The sequence below is a fragment of the Sapajus apella genome, unplaced genomic scaffold, assembly GCF_009761245.1.
Source record: "Sapajus apella isolate SASKATOON/1434 unplaced genomic scaffold, GSC_monkey_1.0 scaffold2, whole genome shotgun sequence".
NCBI lineage: Eukaryota > Metazoa > Chordata > Mammalia > Primates > Cebidae > Sapajus > Sapajus apella.
The window spans coordinates 2,747,521-2,769,071 of record NW_022436942.1 but is presented as its reverse complement, the minus strand read 5'-3'; the positions used below and the strand labels follow the sequence as shown (position 1 = coordinate 2,769,071).

Genomic DNA, 21,551 nt, shown 5'->3' with positions numbered 1-21,551 from the left:
TCATTCTTTACCCATTAATGGTGGAAAGGGAGGAGCATTTTCTCTGCTTAATGCTTTATATATGTATCCATTTTCTATAATAAGCATGATATTATTTTAATATAAAAATTTTATAATTTATCCTATACATTTTTAAATTTTAGAAAGTATGAAGTTTATCCTTTATAAAAGAAAATTCAGAAAGCAAAATTGCAAACTTCAATCCAGTTCACACACTGGAACTCTGCTATCTACCTCATGCAGACTCTATAGTTTCCTGTGCAGAACATGCTGCTTCTTACTTCCTTGTTTCTCTCCATTCCTCTGCCTTCCAAGTAGCCTCATGAGAGTTTCCTCTACCTCAGTCCAGCTAAAGTAGGTATCCACTCATAAATCCCTAGGTGGTCTTTACTATTGTGCCTTATTCATTTTTTGTCCCTTAATTAGACTGTGAATTCTTTGAGGGCAAGGACAAGTTTACTGATCTTTCTATTTTTAGGGCCTAGCACAGTGGCTGGCACATGGTGGCACTCCATCAGTAGTTAAGTTGAAGGAATTGAAATCACCATGAAGAACTCATTTTCTTTAACACAAAGCACTTGAGGGAAAAAAAGAGTTACACTACAAATTTTAATATAATTTTTTTTAAATCACATGCTATCTTGATATAAAACGTTCCCACGGCATCAATTTTCTCCACTAACTAGTCTGCCTTTGCCAAATGAAATCCAGGGTAGGGAAAGCTAGCATGGCAACTGTCAGCTTCTGAGTGGACATCCAGGAGATTCCCAGCATCAGCAGCTGCTGCTTCATTCACAACCAGCATAGCCTCATTCCTCAATGATGGCACGTTTCTTTTCTAGAGAAGCATATGTTAAACAAACAAACAGCCATGAAAACCAATCACCCAAACAAAGAAACCAAAACCAAAACCTTCACCATAAAAAATAAGCCCTGGAGTCCTGAACAAATTCAAACCAAGCTCTTCAAAGCCTGGCAATTAAATCTGCAGTAGAGGGTGAAGAATGTGCAACAGGCTGGTCCTCTGAGAGTTCTCTCTCCCATAACTGTCTCCCTTTAGTTATTGTACCCCATTACCTGGTTGAGGAGGAAAACTACTCTCTCAGTTAATAATGAAACCCAAGTGTGAACCAAATATTCGGGCACAAGAAACTCCTAGTAGTTCAGGCGTTCAGACTGGGAAATATACCTGGAGGATGCATACACAGCTCATTCCCTTTGCCAGGCCCTCTGTTCTCACCACCACATTGGGAATAGCATGTATTAGGGTCTGAGGTTAGAAGGGTGGCATAGAGGTCTTTTTCTGGTCCAAGACTTACCAGGTTATTTCATAATCAACTTCTATATTGAGTCAAGGAACTTCAGGGTTGGACAGAATCTTTACATTTATTATTTTTTCTTTTTTAACTTTATCCTTTCCCAAGATTCCCCAAATGTCAACATCTTATATAACTACAATGATCAATATCAGGAAATTAACATTGATAGACCACTTTAATCATCTATCTAGTCAAAATTGGCCAATTTCCCAATTTATGTCCTTATTCTGAACCAGGGTCACACATGGGATTCAGTTGTCATGTCTCTTTAGTCTCTTAATTTGGATAGTTCCTCAATCTTTTATTGTCTTTCATAAGGTTGATAACTTTGATGAGTACTGGCCAATTATTTTGTAGCATATCCCTCATTTGGGGTTTGTCTGAAATTTTCTCAGTTTATTCATTTTTGGAAAATGATGTTACATCCTGGTCAGTGATTGTACCAGGAGGCACACGATGTTGCTGGGTCTCATTACTGGTATCATTAATGCTGATCATTTAAAGTTATTTCCCCCAGTTTATAGTTATTATTTTTCCTTTCACAATTAAGTATATTGTGGGGAGAGACTTGTACATTATATATAGGTTATATACTTTTCATCATATAGTCACCCATTAATTTCAGCATCTACAGTACTGATAATTTTACTACTGTGATGTTTGCCAAATGGTAACATTCTATTTCCATCATTCTGTCTACACTTTATTAACTGGAATACAATTATTGACAAAAAGAGCTTTCTCCTCTTCTGTCAGTTTGCTGAGAATGATGGTTTCCAGGTTCATCCATGTCCCTACAAAGGACCCAAACTCATCGTTTTTGATGGCTGCATAATATTCCATGGTGTATATGTGCCACATTTTCCCTATCCAGTCGATCTGACAGAAGAGCAGAAGATCAAACACCGCATGTTCTCACTCATAGGCAGGTGTTGAACAATGAGAACACATGGACACAGGGAGGGGAGCACTACACATTGGGGTCAGTTGTGGGGAAACAGGGGAGAGAGGGTGGGGGGTGGGAAGCTGGGGAGAGATAGCAAGGGGAGAAATGTCAGATGTAGGTGATGGGGAAGAAGGCAGCAAATCACACTGCCATGTGTGTTCCTATGCAACAATATTGCATGTTCTTCACATGTACCCCAAAACCTAAAATGCAATAAAATAAATAAATGGGAAAAAAAAAAGAGCTTTCTCTTCCCACTATCAATAGGAATTCCTGGATTCTTATTTTATTCTATGGGAGATAGTGTATCACTGTCAATAATCTTTTCCTCAAAATTTTCTCATATTTGACCACCTGGAGACCTTTCATGTTGGAACCTGTGTTCTCTGACACGTCTCCATCATTTTAAAGCACTTCTTGAAGGAATTTTAATCTATCTTTAATCTCACCCATCTCTAAGTCCCTTCATAGTGACCCGGGCATACAGTTGTTCAGCCTGTTTGACCAAATCCAGCATCAGAGAACCTTTACCTCCAGCACAGAGTTTTCCTTCTCCAGACAATTCTGATGGCCAAGTGTGTGTATGAGTCTTAGCTCTGTTTCCTCAGCATTCCTAGCCATGCAGTGTGTAACAGATTAAGAATAAGCAAATCCTGACCAAAATGTTAACCTTATTCATGGAGCTATAATGAATTAACTCATCCAGAACTGTAACCAGATGACCCAGACACAGCCTTGGGTTTGATACTGCCAAAATGGCAGCCCATGCCTTTCCTTCCCTCTAAGCACCTCATCCACTTAGATATCCTAAGCTGAGCCTTTACCTTGGTTACTGCTGTTAACTCCTATCCAGTCCTTTTCGAGAAGTAAAGTCTGCATCTGCACCTGATGATGAAGCACCATCTCTTCCAGTCTTGCATTTGTTAGTCCTATTTCTGTCTGAGATTTATTCCAAGTCCTCCAACATAGGTAGTTTCAAGTCCTTGTTCAAGGACCAAGTACACCAGCAATAGTGAGCTTATTTTTTTAAAAATACATATTTTTGGATTCTAATTACCAGGCAAATCTTCAGCCTCAGTTTCTTCATCCATAAGAATATTCTTTCTCCTTATACAGAATACAGATTTGTCAGGTAGATGAAGTGAAATGTATCTGAGGTGCTTAGCATTTTGCCTGACCCTATCTAAGTGGTGAACAATATCTGCTGCTGTTATTATTATCAGTATTACTATTACAACTCTTATTGGCCAGGCAAGTACTACAGATACCATGTGTTCTGCTTCTCCTGAATAAGTAAAGAGCAACTGCCCAGAGGGGTGACATTTCCCATCACCATTATATTTCATGTACAATAGGTGGCAGCAGAGGCTACATACATTGGCTCTGGTGGTCAAGAAAAGGATATCATGGAACAGAACTCAAGGGAAATTAGGTCCTGTATGAAGAAGGGGCACCTGTTATTGACACGCTTCCAATCCATGGAGAAAGGTCCTAGATTGTACACAAAATGGTTAGCTTTCTACTCTAATATCTGCCATTTTTTAGGCTTTCTGGGCTTGCATCTGTTCATTTGTCAAATGAGTGCTTGGTGTTAGATGATTTCCAGAATTGCTTCCATTTCTAAGACTTTATGCTTCTATTAACTGGGACTCTATAATTTTTCAGCATTCTGTGTGCAGATATTAATTTATCATTTCATGCTGGACTTCTTTCCTCCCAAGAGTTATATTCCTCTGTGCTATGAGTTGATCACTAAAGAAGACTAAACACAGTGAAGAGAAAGCTGTTTTTACTTTCTGGTGTATTTGCAGTTGTTCTATAATGGATGGCCAAATATTTGCTACATTTTCACTGTTACTTAACTTGCACATCCACTCCATTACTTAATATTCTTATTTTATTATAGGTATGCCTTCCAAAAACAGTGGTTATTCATGACCACTCATATTACAGCTAAAGTTTAGAACTTTGATATCTATGTTACCTGTAATGAACTTGTAAAACAGCAAATGACTCTTAGACTCCCATTTCCTTTCTTGCCCACTCCAGTTCATCTGAAATAGGCTGAAATACCTGTTACTCTCATCATACTGTCTTTCCACTAGGCTTCCTTCTGTACTACAAATATGTACCTTTTAAAGAGCAGCCACCACCACCACTGAACTTTGTTTAAAGTTTATCAGGTACTATTCTAAATGCTGTACCTACAGCATCTCATTAAATTCCCACAGTTATCCTATGAAATGAGACACAAAAGTACTTCATAGTTATTATTAGCCAATTTCTCTCACCTTTTCTTCCAAGCCATTCTTTCTATGCCCATTCCAAAGTTATTTACCAGATTGTAGCCCAAGCCTGTAACATATTTTCCATGCTCTCCACCAAACTTACACAAAACTTACTTCACAAAGTCTCATGCTTCAGTATATTTCTCCTATATTTCTCACTTCACTTAAAATGGTATAGTTTCTCATGTTTTTGCTTTTGTATTAGCTTAATAATATTAGTTTTATATTCAGTATCCTTTATTTTCCTATTATTATATTGTTTTATGCTGTTTGCTTTTGAAACCTGAGATGACAAAAATTTAATTCTATTAAGAATTCCTGACTTTCCTATAGAATTAAAAATTGTTTTTAGGTTACATGTATGCTCATTATAGATACCTTAGACAAGACAGAAAACAAAGAGAATAAAATATAAATGCTAGTATTTAGGTAACAACAATTAATATTTGGACACAGAACTGTCATTTGCATGATTGAGATGATACAGTATAAAAATATTTTGGGTAATAATTAGGTAGAAATAACAAATCTCTTCATTGCTTTATTTGCCAAGATGTAATATAGCCCTAATAACAATTGTGCATATGAGCTTTTTGAAAAATAACAATTCTATTAACCATACTTTTCCACCTATTATACATACTATCATACTCTACTTCCAACAAGTATAGAAAAATTCATTTAACAGGAATGAAATTATTCTTATTTTGAAGCTCTAAATAGTTAAGTGGCAACTTTAAAACATTTATCATTTAAGGAAAAACAAGCACTTGCCTTCATCTCCATCATCCCCAAATGGGTAGAAGAGAGCAACAGCTAAATTGATGAACACAGCCAGGTTGAAGGAAATGCTCCCCCAGAGAGAGATATGCCTCGAGAACCAGAACAGTGCAGGGTTATCTAGGAAGCAAGAAGCGTAAAGGAACAGAACAGGAAAATAAATTTTGGTTTCAACACATCAGGCTTACCGAAATAGTATTTTACTAAATGCACTATTTTTGTAAACTATTATAAAAACCTATTTAAATAAATATTTGACTTGAGTAAGTTTGTTAAAAACAATCAGAACCATAAAGGAATCTTCTATTTGATTCCTTCTTTCATTCTTTAGCCAGTTTAGACCTAAACTATTGTAGAAGGGTGAGAAATTTTGCAATTGCTAAAAGTGGTCAGAAAAAGTGATTTTGTAATAATTCTGTCTATCCACAGAGCAGGTTGGGGGAAGTCAGTTTAACAGTAGCCTGGGTCCCTTTTAATGAAATGATATACTTCCTTATATAATTTGGTAATATTGATAAATTGGTCCCACTCCCATGTCTTAAAGTCAAATAAAAAAACTCCAAACCCATAGCACAGATATATTTCTAACGAAAATTCCTATGACACAGTCACGGTTACCTGAAACTATGAAACCTAATCAAGTGGCATAGTATTCCTGACTGGGAACTAGTAATTTATAATATTATCTACATTTTAAACCTTAAATCTTCCTAAGAACTTATTGGGTTTGAAACAGCAGAAGAAAATGAGCACTATAATAAAAACTGCTAGTAAGTGGAACAGGCTTTGCTGAATATATTCAGCAAACGACTGTGTGTCTGTCATCAGAAATGTGGTAGTAAATGTGTCAATCGAATACAGTTTACATGAACCAAAAAATCAGTTCTTTCCACCTCTGTTAAGTAACTGAATAGATTTGTAATCCATGTTAAGTTTGAATGACAGCCAAATTTATTCACCTGCACTGGGCACTCACATGGCTCCTATAGGTCTTGTCCATTCTCTAACTTTTAAAAACTTAACACCAGGATTTAAAAAATTGAAGCCAAAGGCACATCAATTTTCAAATGGAAATGATAAAATTTGTAGATAGATCCTGTGAATTTCAACCTAGTGCCTATTGCCTACTTACAAACTGTATTTCTCTTCAGCATATCTTGTTTCCCTTCCCTTGGAAGGGAACATTCCAATGCTGAAATATACTATGATTAGCTATGAAATTTAATTGACTAATGTATCCTAAACTACAAACATCTGCATCTCCATCATTCCTGAATTAGGAGTCCTTGTTTTTAAAGGTAGACTATTAAGACAAAATTAGAAGATGTTGATGCATGCATTTGTAACAACAAATCTTCACTATTAAATCCACCAAATGAATTAGATTCTACCTATAACTTCATAATTAGCTGCTTCCAAATATTAAAGTAAAATGTGCACTGAAAATTATTTTAAGATTTAATTTTTGGTAAATGACAAAACAACTATTTTTTTAAAAGCACAGACCCGCCCCCACCACCACAGCACTAGTTAATTATTCAATTTATTGTCAAGGAGAAAATACACGTTTTTTAAATGCTCCAAATAAAATAGTGTCTTCACATGTATTTTGGACACCCAAAATTTTCACTGAATTCCATAAGGCTCTACATGGTAAAATGCTAAGGGAGAGTAATTTTAATTAAAAAAAAAAAAAACTGTTTTAAAAGCCTAAAAATGCACGCCACACTCCTATAGATGATATTTCTCAAGCAGCACTCAAATTCATAAATCATACCCATTATAGTTCCTGAAAACTAGCATAATGAAATACTATCAAATAGAAGTACTGAGAACATATCCTGTTTGTCTAGAAAACTCCAAGGGACCAAAAAAGACCTACTCAAGAATTTCGCCCATTGAACTTTATGAAAAACTCATGAGATCTCTTATCTTGGAAAATAAAGTTTATTTAAAATTTCTAAAATTTTAAAATGCAGTGTTTCCTAATAGACTTGGAACCTAATAGATAAATCATGGGAACTGTACTAAGCTGATTTTTAACTGTAATATTATAACATTGCTCTATTTAAACAAAAGTGTCACGAAATGTACAGCTTGTTTGATTTGGGGAGGTAAAGATACATTCAGAGAAAGAATTACACTCAGCAAAACATGAAACAATCCCCTCAATCACAGGACAATAGAGGAATGGTGCACCAGAGACGATGTCTCTCAATCCTATTCACTGATACGCCAGTCAAGGCCCATTCACGGACTTCAAACCTGCAGCTGTTCAATATTTGAAATGTACACTTGCAACCCTGCATTTCATAATATTTATTAAAAAATAGGATCACCACGAAGAGATGATGTAATTAATTAGGGCTCTCTGTTTTCATTAAGCTGCAGGTGTCTTGGCTCCAGTGGTAGACTAAGCGGACACCTTAAGCCTGCAAGTGACTTCAATAATATCAGACTGGCAAGAAATTAACAAAACAATTTAAACGAACTGCATCGTTTGTCCCAAAGTATCAAATTATCGACCACTATGCACAAAACTAACCATTTCAGTTTATTGTACTTACTCCTGATTTTCTTCTGCCACTTCATTTCATTATAGAGATCTTCTGTTTGCTGGAAAAAGTCATTCACTTTACTTCCTTGTTCATCTCTTTCAGTTGTATTGAACACACGGCACTTGGATTCTCGAGTGAGGTATTCACATATATTGGGGACAGGAAAAACGATTTGTTCCATTGTCCTATCATGCCGAACAATCTGAAAACATTAATTTGTATTGTTTTTAGACATTTGGTCACCTCAGCCTTAGACTTATTTTTGTTTTTTTGTTTCATTTGTTTTGTTTTGTTTTGTTTTGAGACAGAGTCTCAATCTGTTGCCCAGGCTGTAGTACAGTGGCATGATCTCAGTTCACTGCAACCTCTGCATCTGGGGTTCTTCTCCTGCCTCAGCCTCCCAAGTAGCTGGTACTACAGGTGCATACCTCCACACCCAGCTAATTTTTTATTTTTAGTAGACATGGGGTTTCACCATGTTGGCCAAGCTGGTCTCAAACTCCTGACCTCGGGTGATCCACCCGCCTTGACCTCCCAAAGTGTTGGGATTATATGCATAAGCCACTGTGCCAGGGCTTGTTTTTGGTTTTAACATGAATTTACTGACGATGTTTAATGAATTCAGTTGTGAAAAAATGTGCCAACTTGAAATATCTAAAAGAATCCTTTTTTACTTTACTGTTTTGCATTTTTCTCTTTAAATAAGAGAAATTAATTGACTAATATATCCTAAACGCTACACTTTGCTTTAAATAACAAAAACTAAAACCTTTTATTCTTTCTGACTTAGCATTACATTTCTGTCACCCATATATATTTTCATGAAGTACATCCTAAAACTAAGACAGTCTTAATTAGAAAGTGATTGGCTGGGTAGCCTTAAACATAGCACTTATACTGTGTGTATTTTGTTCTTAGCCTCCTTGTCCTAAAAGGGGCTGTTGGATAACAAGTGATATACTCAACATTATGTGGTCTGAACTCTACAGAGAAAAGTGCTTTTTATCATTAAAATGTTCTCTTATTCATGGCAACACACATTTTTTAGGTACAATATCCATGTAAACATATATCCATATTTAAATACTCATCATTTTGAGCCTCCCTTATTTGTTATGGTTTATGTAGCCTAAATTTCAAGGTTCATATTTATGTACAGTGCCCAGTTCTCAGGAATGAATAAGGATTGGCTTAACTCAAAAGAGTAATTCTCTTTCCCTTTGCATTTACTGGTGCGGTGGTGGTCATGGGCCATGAGGCATAAAGAGAAATCTCCTAAAACGGCTTCCAGGAAAGATTTTGTTTCTTGGTAAAAGCAGAGAGCCACAAGAGACAAAGAAAACAACAATAACCAAATATATAAAAATAAAAGAATTTTTTTTGGTTTGTTTTTTGGTTTGTCTCTATCCTTTTTCTTCTTGCTTAGAACAAAAGGGTTTAAGGGCAGGATGATTGAAACTCTAGCAGCCATTTTGCAACCATGAGGTGAGAGAGTATCAGCATGATAAGAAACCTAGTATAAAGATGTGAAGGATCTGCATGTTTTAAGACATCACTGAATCATTGAATCAATTATAGAACTACTGGTACTCTAGACTTCCCATAAAGCAATATTTTACTGTTTAAACAACTGTCAGTGTGGTATTTTATTAAACTTGTAACTGAAGGTATCCTAAATGATATGTGATATATTCAATTGCATACTAGAATACCGTCATAGAGCAAATAACATGAAATTTAGTCGGGGTAAATAAAAATTCCTGCATATAGGTTACAAAAATCAATTGTACAAAATAATTTGACACATTTGGAATGACAGGCAACCATGTGTGAAGAAAAAAGGTTTACTTGATCCAATAGTGTCAAAAATTTTTTTTAAAAATTTCAGGTGCATCAAAGAAATCATGTCTAGATTATTATAAGCCATGCATTTCAGTCCCTTTATGAAATCTTATGTTTGATTATGGCTGTCATATTTTACAACAGCATGGACAAACTGGAGGGATTGGTGAAGGAAATGGAGGTGTACTAACTGCAAAAAGTCAAAGATGGGTAATTTTTCAATACATTTATTCAACAAATGCTTATTCACTCTTTAGGCAAGGCATGTTGGGGAAAAAAAAACATGAACCCCAATGAGTAAGAGCTTGTATTTAAGTAATCATGATGGCTCTTCACATGTTAGAGTCAAGTTATCATATTGAGAGGAGAAAAATGTTCCAAACTTGGACATAGGCATGGGCAAAGACTTCATGACTAAAACACCAAAAGCAATGGCAACAAAAGCCAAAACTGACAAATGGGATATAATTAAACTTAAGAGCTTCTGCACAGCAAAACAAACTATCATCAGAGTGAACAGGCAACCTACAGAATGGGAGAAAATTTTTGCAATCTCTATCTGACAAAGGGCTAATATCCAGAATCTACAAAAAACTTAAACAAATTTACAGGAAAAAAACAAACAACCCTATCAAAAAGTGGACAAAGGGCATGAACAGACACTTCTCAATAGGAGACTTTTATGCAGCCAACAATCATATGAAAAAAAGTTCATCATCACTGCTCATTAAAGAAATGCAAATCAAAACCACATTGAGATACCATCTCACACCAGTTAGAATGGCGATCATTAAAAAGGAGACAACAGGTGCTAGAGAAGATGTGAAGAAATAGGAATATTTTTACAATGTTGGTGGTAGTATAAATGAGTTCAATCATTGTGGAAGACAATATGGTGATTCCTCAAGGATCTAGAAATAGAAATACCATTTGACCCAGCAATCCCATTACTGGGTATATACCCAAAGGAGTATAAATCATTCTATTATAAAGACACATGCACATGTATGTCTATTATGGCACTTTTTAAAATAGCAAAGACTTGGAACCAACCCAAATGCTCATCATGATAGACTGGATAAAGAAAATGTAGCAAAATACATGAAATACTATGCAGCCATAAAAAGGGATGAGTTCATGTCCTTTGCGGGGACATGGATGAATCTGGAAACCAACATTCTCAGCAAACTGACACAGAAACAGAAAACCAAATGCCACATGTTCTCACTTATAAGTGGGTGTTGAACAATGAGAACACATGGACACAGGAAGGGGAACATCACACCCCAGAGCCTGTCATGGGGAGAGGGGCTAGGAGAGGGATAGCATTAGGAGAAATACCTAATGTAGATGACGAGGTGATGGATGCAGCAAACCACCATGGCGTGGGTATACCTATGAAACAAACGTGCACATTCTGCACCTGTACCCCAGAACTCAAAGTATAAATTTTAAGAAAAAGTTCCGAATGTAAACATTAAAATGGGCTAATGTTAACTTTATTTTTTTTTAAAAAAGTTTGTAATTATTAGAGTTGTTCAAAATCAGATCAGTTTCCTCCCGATGTAGTGAGAGCTCTATCACAGGAAGAATTTAAAGCAGAAGCAGATCATTACACGGCAATTCCTTTTTAAATGGGTGATTAGACACAAGGCCCCTCCTATTTCCCAGAGTTTTAAAGTCTATAACTTGCAGGCAAACTATTATTCTCAATAACATTAATTCTTGTGGTTATGTTTGAGACATAGGGTTCAGTTTTGTCTGATAACCAAGACCGGTCCCCTGCCTCAAGTAAAGGAGAAGTGACATATATGAAGCTAACAATATTCCAATGTGATAAAATTAAACTAACAGAATAACCAAAGTTCTGTGGAAGCATACACAGTGAAATGAAATTAACAAATGCCTGGAGAAGGGAGGGAGGCTTCTCTGAGTAGGTCATGTGAGCTGGCTTCCGATGAACACGAGAGCTGATCAATAAGAAGAACTTACATCATTAGCCTGGACCACTCCTTTGAAACCTGGACTTGTATACCTAACTTCATGGATGATTCAAAGTCACCTCAAATTCAATCTATCCAATAATGAACAAATAATCTTCTTCTACCTTTTAGCTGCCGAAGTTCACTCTCTCGTAGCATTCCCATATATGGCACCAACGTCTGCTCATTTATTCAAACCAGTAGCCCAGAGGACATCCTTTTCCACACGATTTTCCTAGTATGTGCAATTCAACTTCAACTTCAAGCCGTGTCAGTATGTATATATATACATATATATGTGTGTGTGTGTACGTATTTATATAACACCTATCTATCTATATATAACTATATAGAGATGTATATGTATATGTGTAACTGTATCTATGTATCTTTATGTATTTTCCAGTCCAGCCATCTTTGATATCATCTCTCACATTTGCTATTATAATATTTTCCTATCTGATCTATGTATGTTTTCTATCCCACTCTCTTTTCTAGTCCTGTCTCCAAACAGCAACCAGATTGATCTTTTAAAAATAGTCATCTCCTTCCTCTGTTCTTTAATACCTTCCCTTTACTTACTTTCTTCTTTCTGAAATCCCCATCCTGAAGGAGAAACTTGTACTCAATCTTTAATACATTCTTAAAGGTAACTTCCTCTGTGAAATCTATCCTGAAATCACTCAGGCACCACTAATTATTATTTTCTCTACATTTCCTTGGCCCTTTGTTTATATACTTATTACACAGAATTATCTTCTATATGTGTGAATTGGTAGAGTAAGTGCTCAGTAAACATTTACTGAATGTGTGTATTTATAGCTAAATCTCTCCTCACGCTAGAGTGAATAAAACAACATCAAGCAACAGCTCCCATCTCTTGCAGACATTAACCAAACCTCTTTCTTCTTTCCATGGCTTGATCACTCTATCTGCTACTCCCTGGTCTCTTCTGATCTCCTAGCTCTGTACTTTGACTTCTGGGATCTTCCTTAAGACGTTCATGGTTTGAGGACCTATTTCTATTTGTATAGAAATGTTTTTGCTTCTGGTCCAGCTCAGGGGTTCCACTAAGTCAAGTCCAACACCAAAACTGTGGTACTATTAATGTTTACAAATGTGAGCAAGGTATCCATTTCTGTGACACAAAGTGATAATGCTCATTATTCCAAAGGTTTGGCAGCAGTAAACAATACCGTGTAGGGGTTATATATCCTGAGAGTGAATACAGTGATGCCCATCATGCACTCTACTGAAAAGTAAAAAAATATCTGCCAAAATGAATGAATGTATAAATGTAAATTACAGGAGTGACAAGCGTCAACTACTCTGCTCACTTCTGCCTGATTAGCTCAGCCAACCAGTGTCAAAATGATATCATAGCTAGTAAATGACTGCCAGATGGGTCTCAGAACACAAAATGATAAGTCCATTTTGACCCACACCTCCTGAACTGCCACCAACCATTAAATAATATCCCTTTTATGAGGGTGGAGGGAGATCAATTTCTGTATACTGAAAATGGAAACCATTAGACCTTTCCAAGATTATGCTATCAATATGGAAACTTTATTAGTTTCTTTCATGTTTTCTCCACTTGTGAATACTTGGAGATCTCTATTTTAATAAGCCTTCTACAATTTTTTAAAAAAGAAACATTTTTCTGAATGATGGCTTCTATTATAATAATCCCATCTCTCAAACACTATTACTTTGCAATGATTGATTGCTTCTATGGTTAAAAAAAAAATTAATTGCAAAAGAAATTTTACATGTGGTTTTAGTAAAAAAGAGACAATTTTGAAAGATGTACACCTTAGTTTCCTATAAATCATTCCTCACTCATCCTTTTACTATATATTTTTCAGTTTAAACCACTCAATTCTGCTTCGTTGCTCTAGAAAAAAAAATAATGAAAATGGTCTAAAATAGAAAGTAAGCATATCTTTTCACAGTTGGTACCTTTCAATAAATAATAGATGGTTACCTCAATCTGTGCAGTGTGGTTGGCATAATACTTTAAGGCTTCATCTCCTTCATCTGGATCCAATCCTGGTTTGAGCATCTGTTGCAATAGTTTATTGTGGCGGGCCAACTAGAGGGGAGAAAAGGTAAAGGTTTTAGATCTTCTTTCTCTCTTTCCTGGGGTCGAACTTTGAAATAACTTTGTCTCCTTATATGCATAACTTCACAGTCCTAGGGTTAAGGAAGATTAGTTATACTTCAGGAAAGCATGTCTGTATTTGAAAGGCACGGATAATGAAATCACAATGATCAGCTGTTACTATTTGTTGATTAAATTTCTCTTCAATAAATGTACGATTATACCAGGAAGAAGAAGTGTTCACAGTGATACATAATTAATACTTCCTATAGTAAATTTAAACTAAATGCACATAAAAACAAAGTGATCATCAGTGCAATAAATCAGTGAGTAGTGGGAACAATATAAATTTGTGTTTTTCCTATACACACATAAATAGGTATTTGTATTTCAGAAGAGTTTCTCTTATATCATGTAATCTAAGCTCTGCATCAGTATTTGGTATAAAATCCTATGTTTCTGCTTTGTAAGCCAAAATTAGTGCTTTCTGGGTATAGATCTTGATTTTATTGTCATTGAAATTGGGCATTAAAAAAGCAAGCATTTCACCATAAATCATTTTAAACCGCTGGTGGTGGAGGTGATCTTTCTCTCCCACTTTAATATCTACAGCATTTGTTGGCTAGTTCTCTCACTTTGTAGATTAGTAATACATGTTGCCTTCAGATGTCTCTTTTATAGTTGTCTTCACCAATTCCTGAAACCTTGCAATGTCTTTCACCTGTCAAATATTCTATGAACGCCTAAATTCCCTGAGGGCTTCTACTAACAGAATCTCCCATAGAACTCTCATTCCTAGCACAGTGCCTGCCTTGACTCCATGCCAGGCACTAATTCTAAGCACTTCAAGTATATGATCTTATTTGAGCCTACTAGGAAATCCAGTGGTAAGCACTCTTATTATTCCATTGACAGATGAGGAAATTGAAGCACAGAGAGTGTAAGAAACTTGTTTGTGATAACATAGCTAGAAAATGGTAGAGCCAGTATTTTATCAACATTATAGAGCAATAAGCTTTCCTATTATTCACAAGATCTTAATATAAATTGTGATTATAATCATGAAGATGAATTTTAAATAATAATTCAAAACCTATAAAACCAAATGAATATTATCCTTATAAGTGATAATTTGGTAAGTTAAATACTCATTTCATTATGTTGCTCTAGAGCAAATTATTTTGAAAACTATTATTTAAGAATTGGTTTTCAGGGTCATTTATCAATCACTCAAGAAAACCATTTCCTATTTTGTATTTACGTTTTTGTTCAACTAAATTAAATTATACACATTTTTATTACAAACCATAGTCATGACACTTGTTGTGACTTACAGGAGTTTCTAAAAATCTCAATGAGTTTGAAAGGATAAAATTATTGCAATCATTTAAGTACGTTAGCATGTTTTAAGAAGTGGCCAGTTCTTGAAGGCAAAACTGGCATGATTTGTTTACTGATTGGATCTGGGGCATGAAAGAAAGAGAATTAAGGATGACTCCAAAGTTCTCGACCTGAGCAACTAATAATTTAGAAATGTCATTCACTAAGAAAAAATGTAGTTGGAGTACATTTAGCAGGATAAAATCAGGAGTTTGGTTTTGGACATGTGAAGCTTTTGACGAGGAGCAGGCTGTTGGATTTGTTTGTCAGGAATTCTGGGCAGAGGTCAGGGCTGGAGCTGTGCATGGAGGGGTCGATAGTATATGGCTGATATTTTAAGTCATGAGCCTTACTGAGATTACCTAAAAGTGAGCTTAGACAGCAAACAGAGCTCCATGGAACTCCAATTAGGAAAAGAAAAGACATCAGCAAATTAGACTGAGAAAGTTGGCTAAGCAAGGTTGGAACAAAACCCCACGCAGCCAGGTGTCTTGCAGCCAAATGAAGAAATAATTTCAAGAGGGAGGGAGTGATTATCTGCGTCAAATGTGGCAGGTAAGTCCAATCAAATGAGGACAGGGAAATGTCATTTGGTTTAGCAACTCAGAAATCACTGACAAGTTTCACAGCAGCAGTTTTAGGAAGTGGTGGATACCAAAGCTTAATTGTAGTGAGTTTTAAAACGAATAGGAGGCGAGAAAGTATAAACAAGGAGTGTGAGTAGAGGCAACTATTGAGGACTGCAGGGAGGACTGTAAGGGAGAGCCAAGAAATAGGATGGTAGCTAGACAAAAGGGCAGGGTTAAAGTGGATTTTTAAAATATGGAAAATAGAACATCATGCTTGTTTGATTTTGAAAAGGAATATTCGCTAGAGCAACATCTTGACCAGGTGAGAGTGGAATGATCTAGAACATTTACAGAGGGGTTTGCCTTAGGAATAAATTCACTATTAGAGACAGCAGGGAATATGGGCACAGATTCAGGAGGTTGGGTGGTTGTGATGATGGGAACACTGAGAAGTTATTTTCTGGTTACTTTTTTTCTCAGTGAATTAGGAAGCTGATAATGAGGATGAGAGAGGAGGTGTTGGATAACTGATGAAAAGTAGCTATAAAATAGCTAGGGAAAGTACATGGACTCGGGAAATGTAGTAGTACTGCCAGGAAGCCTTAAGGGTCTCCTTTATGTATGTTCAAAGGGAGGCCAGGAAGCATATTTGTGTGTTTTCCTCCAGCAATATTCAGCTATCTGGGTATAGGCACGAAGTAGGAAGAGAGCTGTAAATAATGAGATCTGTAATTTCATTGGGTGAGGTCAAGAACACACAAAAGAGAGATACTTAAATACTGAAACTCCTTAAATCTTACATAACTGATAGCCTCCCATGGTGAAATAGTAATTTGAATAATTTCTCATAAGTTAATTTATTAAAAAGGTTTTACTTCTTTATAATCACTTTAGAGGGTCAAAAATTGCTACAATTATTTTAAGAAACCAATAATGTTATTTAATGTGTTATGTAATATTTATTTAATTAATAGTGAACAAACCTATACAAATCAATTTCAGTTAGTATATCTTGCTTAACAGAAACATTTGTGGGCCTCTCTCTCTCCTGTTGACTTAATGACATGAAACTGCATTTGCCTTGTTTTCTTGTTTTGTTGCAGAGAAGAGACATTCTAAAAGGCACTCAAAAACAAAAAAACAAAAAAAAAAACACCTCACCTAGGCCTCCCTTTACATGTTCAAAGTATTAGAATTATATTTTCATTCATGATTAAATTGTCATATATAAATATCTTTGAAATTTTGAAATATATAATTTAAAAAGAGCAATACAAACAAAATAGTAATAACTGCACTGTTTTTCTCTACCTGGGAATCTTTCATATTTCTTGTAATAGTGGGTCTTGACTAATGAGGCTTATTTGCTCCTCCCTGTTCTGTGTTCTGATAGCCCTGCACATATCTATACAATGAAATTTCTCATATTGTATCTGAGTAACTATTATTTCTCTCCAGTGGTCTGTGACATCCTCAAGTAAAGGTCCTGCTCTTACTAATCTCTTTGTTCTCAGCACCAAAACCAAAACTTGGTACATAAAATAGGCTCAATAAATATTTGTTGAAATCAATGAAGAAATGGGTTAATAACATATATTCATGCATTTAAGTGGACAACAACTCTTAAGCCTCAATGAATTATCTCTCGGTTTCATCATCTGTAGAGAAGAAGAGCAAAGAAATCTGATTAGAAATCAGATGATGGTACAAATTCCAGTGTTTGTAGAAAAAAATTTTTTAATATTTTTTCTTGTTTGATAGTTATTTATGAAGTCATATGTATTCTGTTAGATTGTAAGCTATTTGGAAGAAGGAAATAGCCATTTTTTAGTGTCATCTTTTATTACTCATTTCACATTGATTTTCTTATCACTAGGATTTTAATGTTCATTTCAGTTTGGGTCCAAGTAGGGATGAGTAAAAAAAAAATATCAAGAAACTACACTTTGATGACATTCACTAATAATTATTTCTTAGTACTTTTCATCTGTGTTTTTTTAAAGTGAGTTTCACTTTTACTGGGTACTCAATGTTGAATGGATCCCTATATGATAAAGCAAGGATAACATTCCTATTATATAAACAAAATGCAAAAGAATTAAGAAATATCTTGATGATTGTGAAATGCATAAAAATGACTGATATCAATACAGAGCTTTCCTAGTCCAAATTCAGTTTAATAGAAGCACAATACAATGTCTCAGAGACCAATTAACATATGCTCAGTAGTTTTTAAAGTAGTTTTTAAAGTCCCCTATAAATGCAATCTGATTTAAAATATTCTGTACAGTGAATGCACTGCCAAAGGCATTCAGTTGTCTTAGTGATGGACTCTTTAGCCACATTTGTCTACTCCACACTTTTACATGCCATATAGTCTTTTATATGACTTTTTTAAAATAAGAAAGCCCAACATCCAAAGCAGCAATCGCACCATTTACTACTATATGCTTTGGAAACCAAAGGTAGAAATATCTGGTAAGTTTCTGGAGAAGTATGGCCCATCTGTGGAGAGTTGTAACAGTAAGAAATCTAATTTAGATACTAATTAAAAACTGAAAAACTGCTAATGAGGATATTCAAGGGCAGCTGTCTTAGGATATCCAACTTTACTATTGACAAAGATGCTCCCAACAGAACTCAAAATTAGCTGATGTCACTATACAAACATGGTCCAGAAAACCAACCAACAATCAATATGAATGATAATGAGACTCTAAACCTGGGCAACTGCATTGAATGTTAAAAGGGAAATGTCATGGGTTGGAAATCTCTGGATCTTAGAAATACTTGTATTCCACAACAATCTTTATGAGCCCAAATAGTAGCAATTGTTTTACATATGGTGTGGAAATGATGCCTAACCAGTTAGTATCTAGTTTCAAAAGAATTTTAGCAACAAGGAACATTTATTAGGTCATTATTATAAATAGAAAAACTAGGCCTGAGATAATTTATTACATATCATAATATTAAAGTTTTATAACAATGCAATGAATACATGGGTAGTTATAGTGCATGCATATAGATTTGTGAGGCGGGGATCCAAAGCATTGGTAGATAGTCATCCTTAAGAAAAAGCAAAGACGTTCCCCACAGGGAAAAATTACCAAGAGATTCTTTCACATATGTTGAAGACAAAAGGAAAATCACACATCATTATCAATCATGACACACTTGTAATTTAAATACAGATGCATCACTAAATAGGAATAAAAACATATATATCTATGTATTCATAAAATTTAGACACATAAGTGCAAACCTTACACATAAACATATATAACCTGCAGCAGGATCTTTGAGCAACACCATATGTTTTTTGAATACAAGATTGGGGAATAAAGATGATAGACTTGGGCTTCTCATTTTTAGTGGTATCCTTTATTATCCATTTCACATTTGTCTCTTATCACTAGGATTTTAATATTCATTTCAGTTTGGGTCCAAGTAAGGATGGAGTAAAAAAAAAAATCAAGAAACTATACTTCAATGATAATCAATAATTATTCCTTAGTACTTTTCATCTGTATTTTTTTTATGAGTTCAACTTTTATTAATTGGTAAAACTGTGACATAGCAATTGGCCTTCCCAAGATGACAAAGTGAGCTGGAGTCTGAAGTCATAATAATTGCCTTGTATATTCAGGTAATTGTATTATAATGCAATGCCTTTATGCCAAACACTACTCCTATTTGAAGCAGAGAGAAATCAGCAAAAGGGGGCAAAAACTAATGTTTTACCTATGCTAATATGCAAAATATGGAAGCATTCTGTTTTCAAAACATCTATTTTTTTCTCTGATTCTGTAACCCTGTAATGTGCAAAGCACGGTTTTAGCTACAGCAGTAGGATGATAGAGATGAGCAAGATTTATTTTCTTCTTTCAAGCAACCTACTTTCTAGTTGGAGTAATTAAAACAATGATAGGCATGTAATTAATACAAGGAAAAGTGAGGGCGGAATTATAAGGAATCACATTCGATTTGTTGGCACTAGGAAAGGAACCATGAAAGAAGCGCATCTGATAAAGGTTTTGAAGAATGAATAAAATGTCCAGGTAGAAAGGAGGAAGAAAGGATGGCATGAGGAAGTGATTCTGCATAGAGAGAGGGATCCCATGAGCCAAGTCACGGAGGAAGGGCAATGAAAAGAGAACTAGAAGGGAATTTGGAGCCACATTAAATGCCTGTATGATGAGTTCACATACAGAACACTGTGGTGGGTTGAATTGTGTCCAAATCAAACCAAAAAGATATACATATTCAAATCCTATTCCCTGGTACCTATGAATGTGATCTTGTTCAGAAATAGGACTTTGCAGATGTGATGAAGTTAAATGAGGTCACACTGGATTAGGGTGGGCCTTAATCCTACGACTGGAGTCCTTACAAGAAGAGGGAAATACAGGCACAGTCAGACGCACAAGGAGAATGCCGCATAAAGACACAGGAGAGATTGGAGTTATATAAGCCAGCACATGCCAAAAACTGCTGGCAAACACCAGAAACTGAAAAGAGGCAAGGAAGGATCCTCCTTGAGGATCTTCAGAGAGAGCATGGCCCTGCCAACACCTTGACTTAGGACTTTCAGCCTCCAGAACCGTGAGACAAGAAATGTCTGTCATTGTGAGTTTCCAAGTTGTGGACATTTGTTATGGCAGCCCTAGGAAGTTGCTACAAACCACCAAGGAATTTTTCTCTTGATTGTGGCAAGATTTCCTTTCTATTAAAAAAGGAATTTGGGGACAAGACAGGATCCATTTGGGTGTGGTACCATCTGTCCAGAGCGCCTTGCAGTACTGTGAGGTCCTTCATAAAGAACACAGACCAAAAAAGAAATAAGTAGTCTTCCCGAACATTGATGCCATAATTACTACTCTGTTAGTAGTAGGGTCAGAGTCATGTGAGAAACAAAAGGCTTTCCCAATTGAGACTCAACTGTGTGGTCTCAGCCAGAAAATATTCACTGTGGCAGGTGAATATTTGGTACTTAGACCACTTTAGAAGAAGATCAGTTTCAGGAATTCCTAGCAGAGAGGAGTACATTCTCCCCACTTTAGTCAGCAGAATTGAGGCAGCCAGAAACCACCAGGAAAATCCAGCATAAGACTGAAGCTAAGCAATCTAGAAGACACATGATGGGCTGTATGCACTCTTTTCTCAAGAAGGAAATAGTAGTTTCTGGAGGGGCTGAGAACCTTAAAGTGGAGGGGGAGGGAAAAGTCAGGAAAGAAAATGGGGAAGGGTATGAGATGGGCTATGGGAAGCAGATGAAAGTCCTGATGCCCCACCAAACAGTACAATGGAATGGATTACTTAGAAAAGGTAACAAATCTGTCTTTCTTGGAAAGTTAATTATTATCCTTCTTTCTTTCTTAGCATCCTTGTTCCCTAGTCAAACAGAGTTGTCCATATTGTCTTGAGCAGATTTTGGTATATAACTGGAATGGAAAGAGAAAGAAGCAATGTTCATGTTTCCGAACTTTCAAAATAGCTTTTTTAGAATCTAAAGAGAAAGACTTAAAGAAAGCACAGCCAGGAGGAAAACGTGGTAGTGGACAGAAAAAATAGGGGCGATCATCCCAGGAAATCCATACAAACCTGGGGAAGAGACAGCACCAACTCTTGAGTACCTTGCAAGACAGCTCTGGAGGATTCACGGACCACCAGACCAAAAGACCACAGACCTAAAGGAAATCATAAGATCTCAAGACAGCTTTCCCACATTTCTCTCACACACACACACACACACACACACACACACACACACACACACACAC

At 35.8% G+C, this 21,551-nt stretch overlaps 1 protein-coding gene and 1 long non-coding RNA gene across 7 annotated transcripts in view; both read right to left on the bottom strand.

The window, feature by feature from the left end:
- Window positions 1–21,551, bottom strand: part of ITPR2 (inositol 1,4,5-trisphosphate receptor type 2) — a 492,164-nt gene that overhangs the window by 90,006 nt on the left and 380,607 nt on the right. For all 6 annotated transcript variants that reach the window (XM_032284102.1, XM_032284097.1, XM_032284122.1 and 3 more), the window contains 3 exons: window positions 13,703–13,810; window positions 7,901–8,093; window positions 5,328–5,453 (listed from right to left, as the gene is read on the bottom strand). In XM_032284102.1, coding sequence (XP_032139993.1) covers window positions 5,328–5,453; window positions 7,901–8,093; window positions 13,703–13,810 — 427 coding nt within the window. The remainder of the gene's footprint in view (window positions 1–5,327; window positions 5,454–7,900; window positions 8,094–13,702; window positions 13,811–21,551) is intronic.
- LOC116555525 overlaps window positions 13,817–21,551 on the bottom strand; it is a 15,478-nt gene continuing 7,743 nt past the window's right edge. Inside the window, exon 3 of the long non-coding RNA XR_004270569.1 lies at window positions 13,817–14,243. This is a non-coding gene — a long non-coding RNA (uncharacterized LOC116555525). The remainder of the gene's footprint in view (window positions 14,244–21,551) is intronic.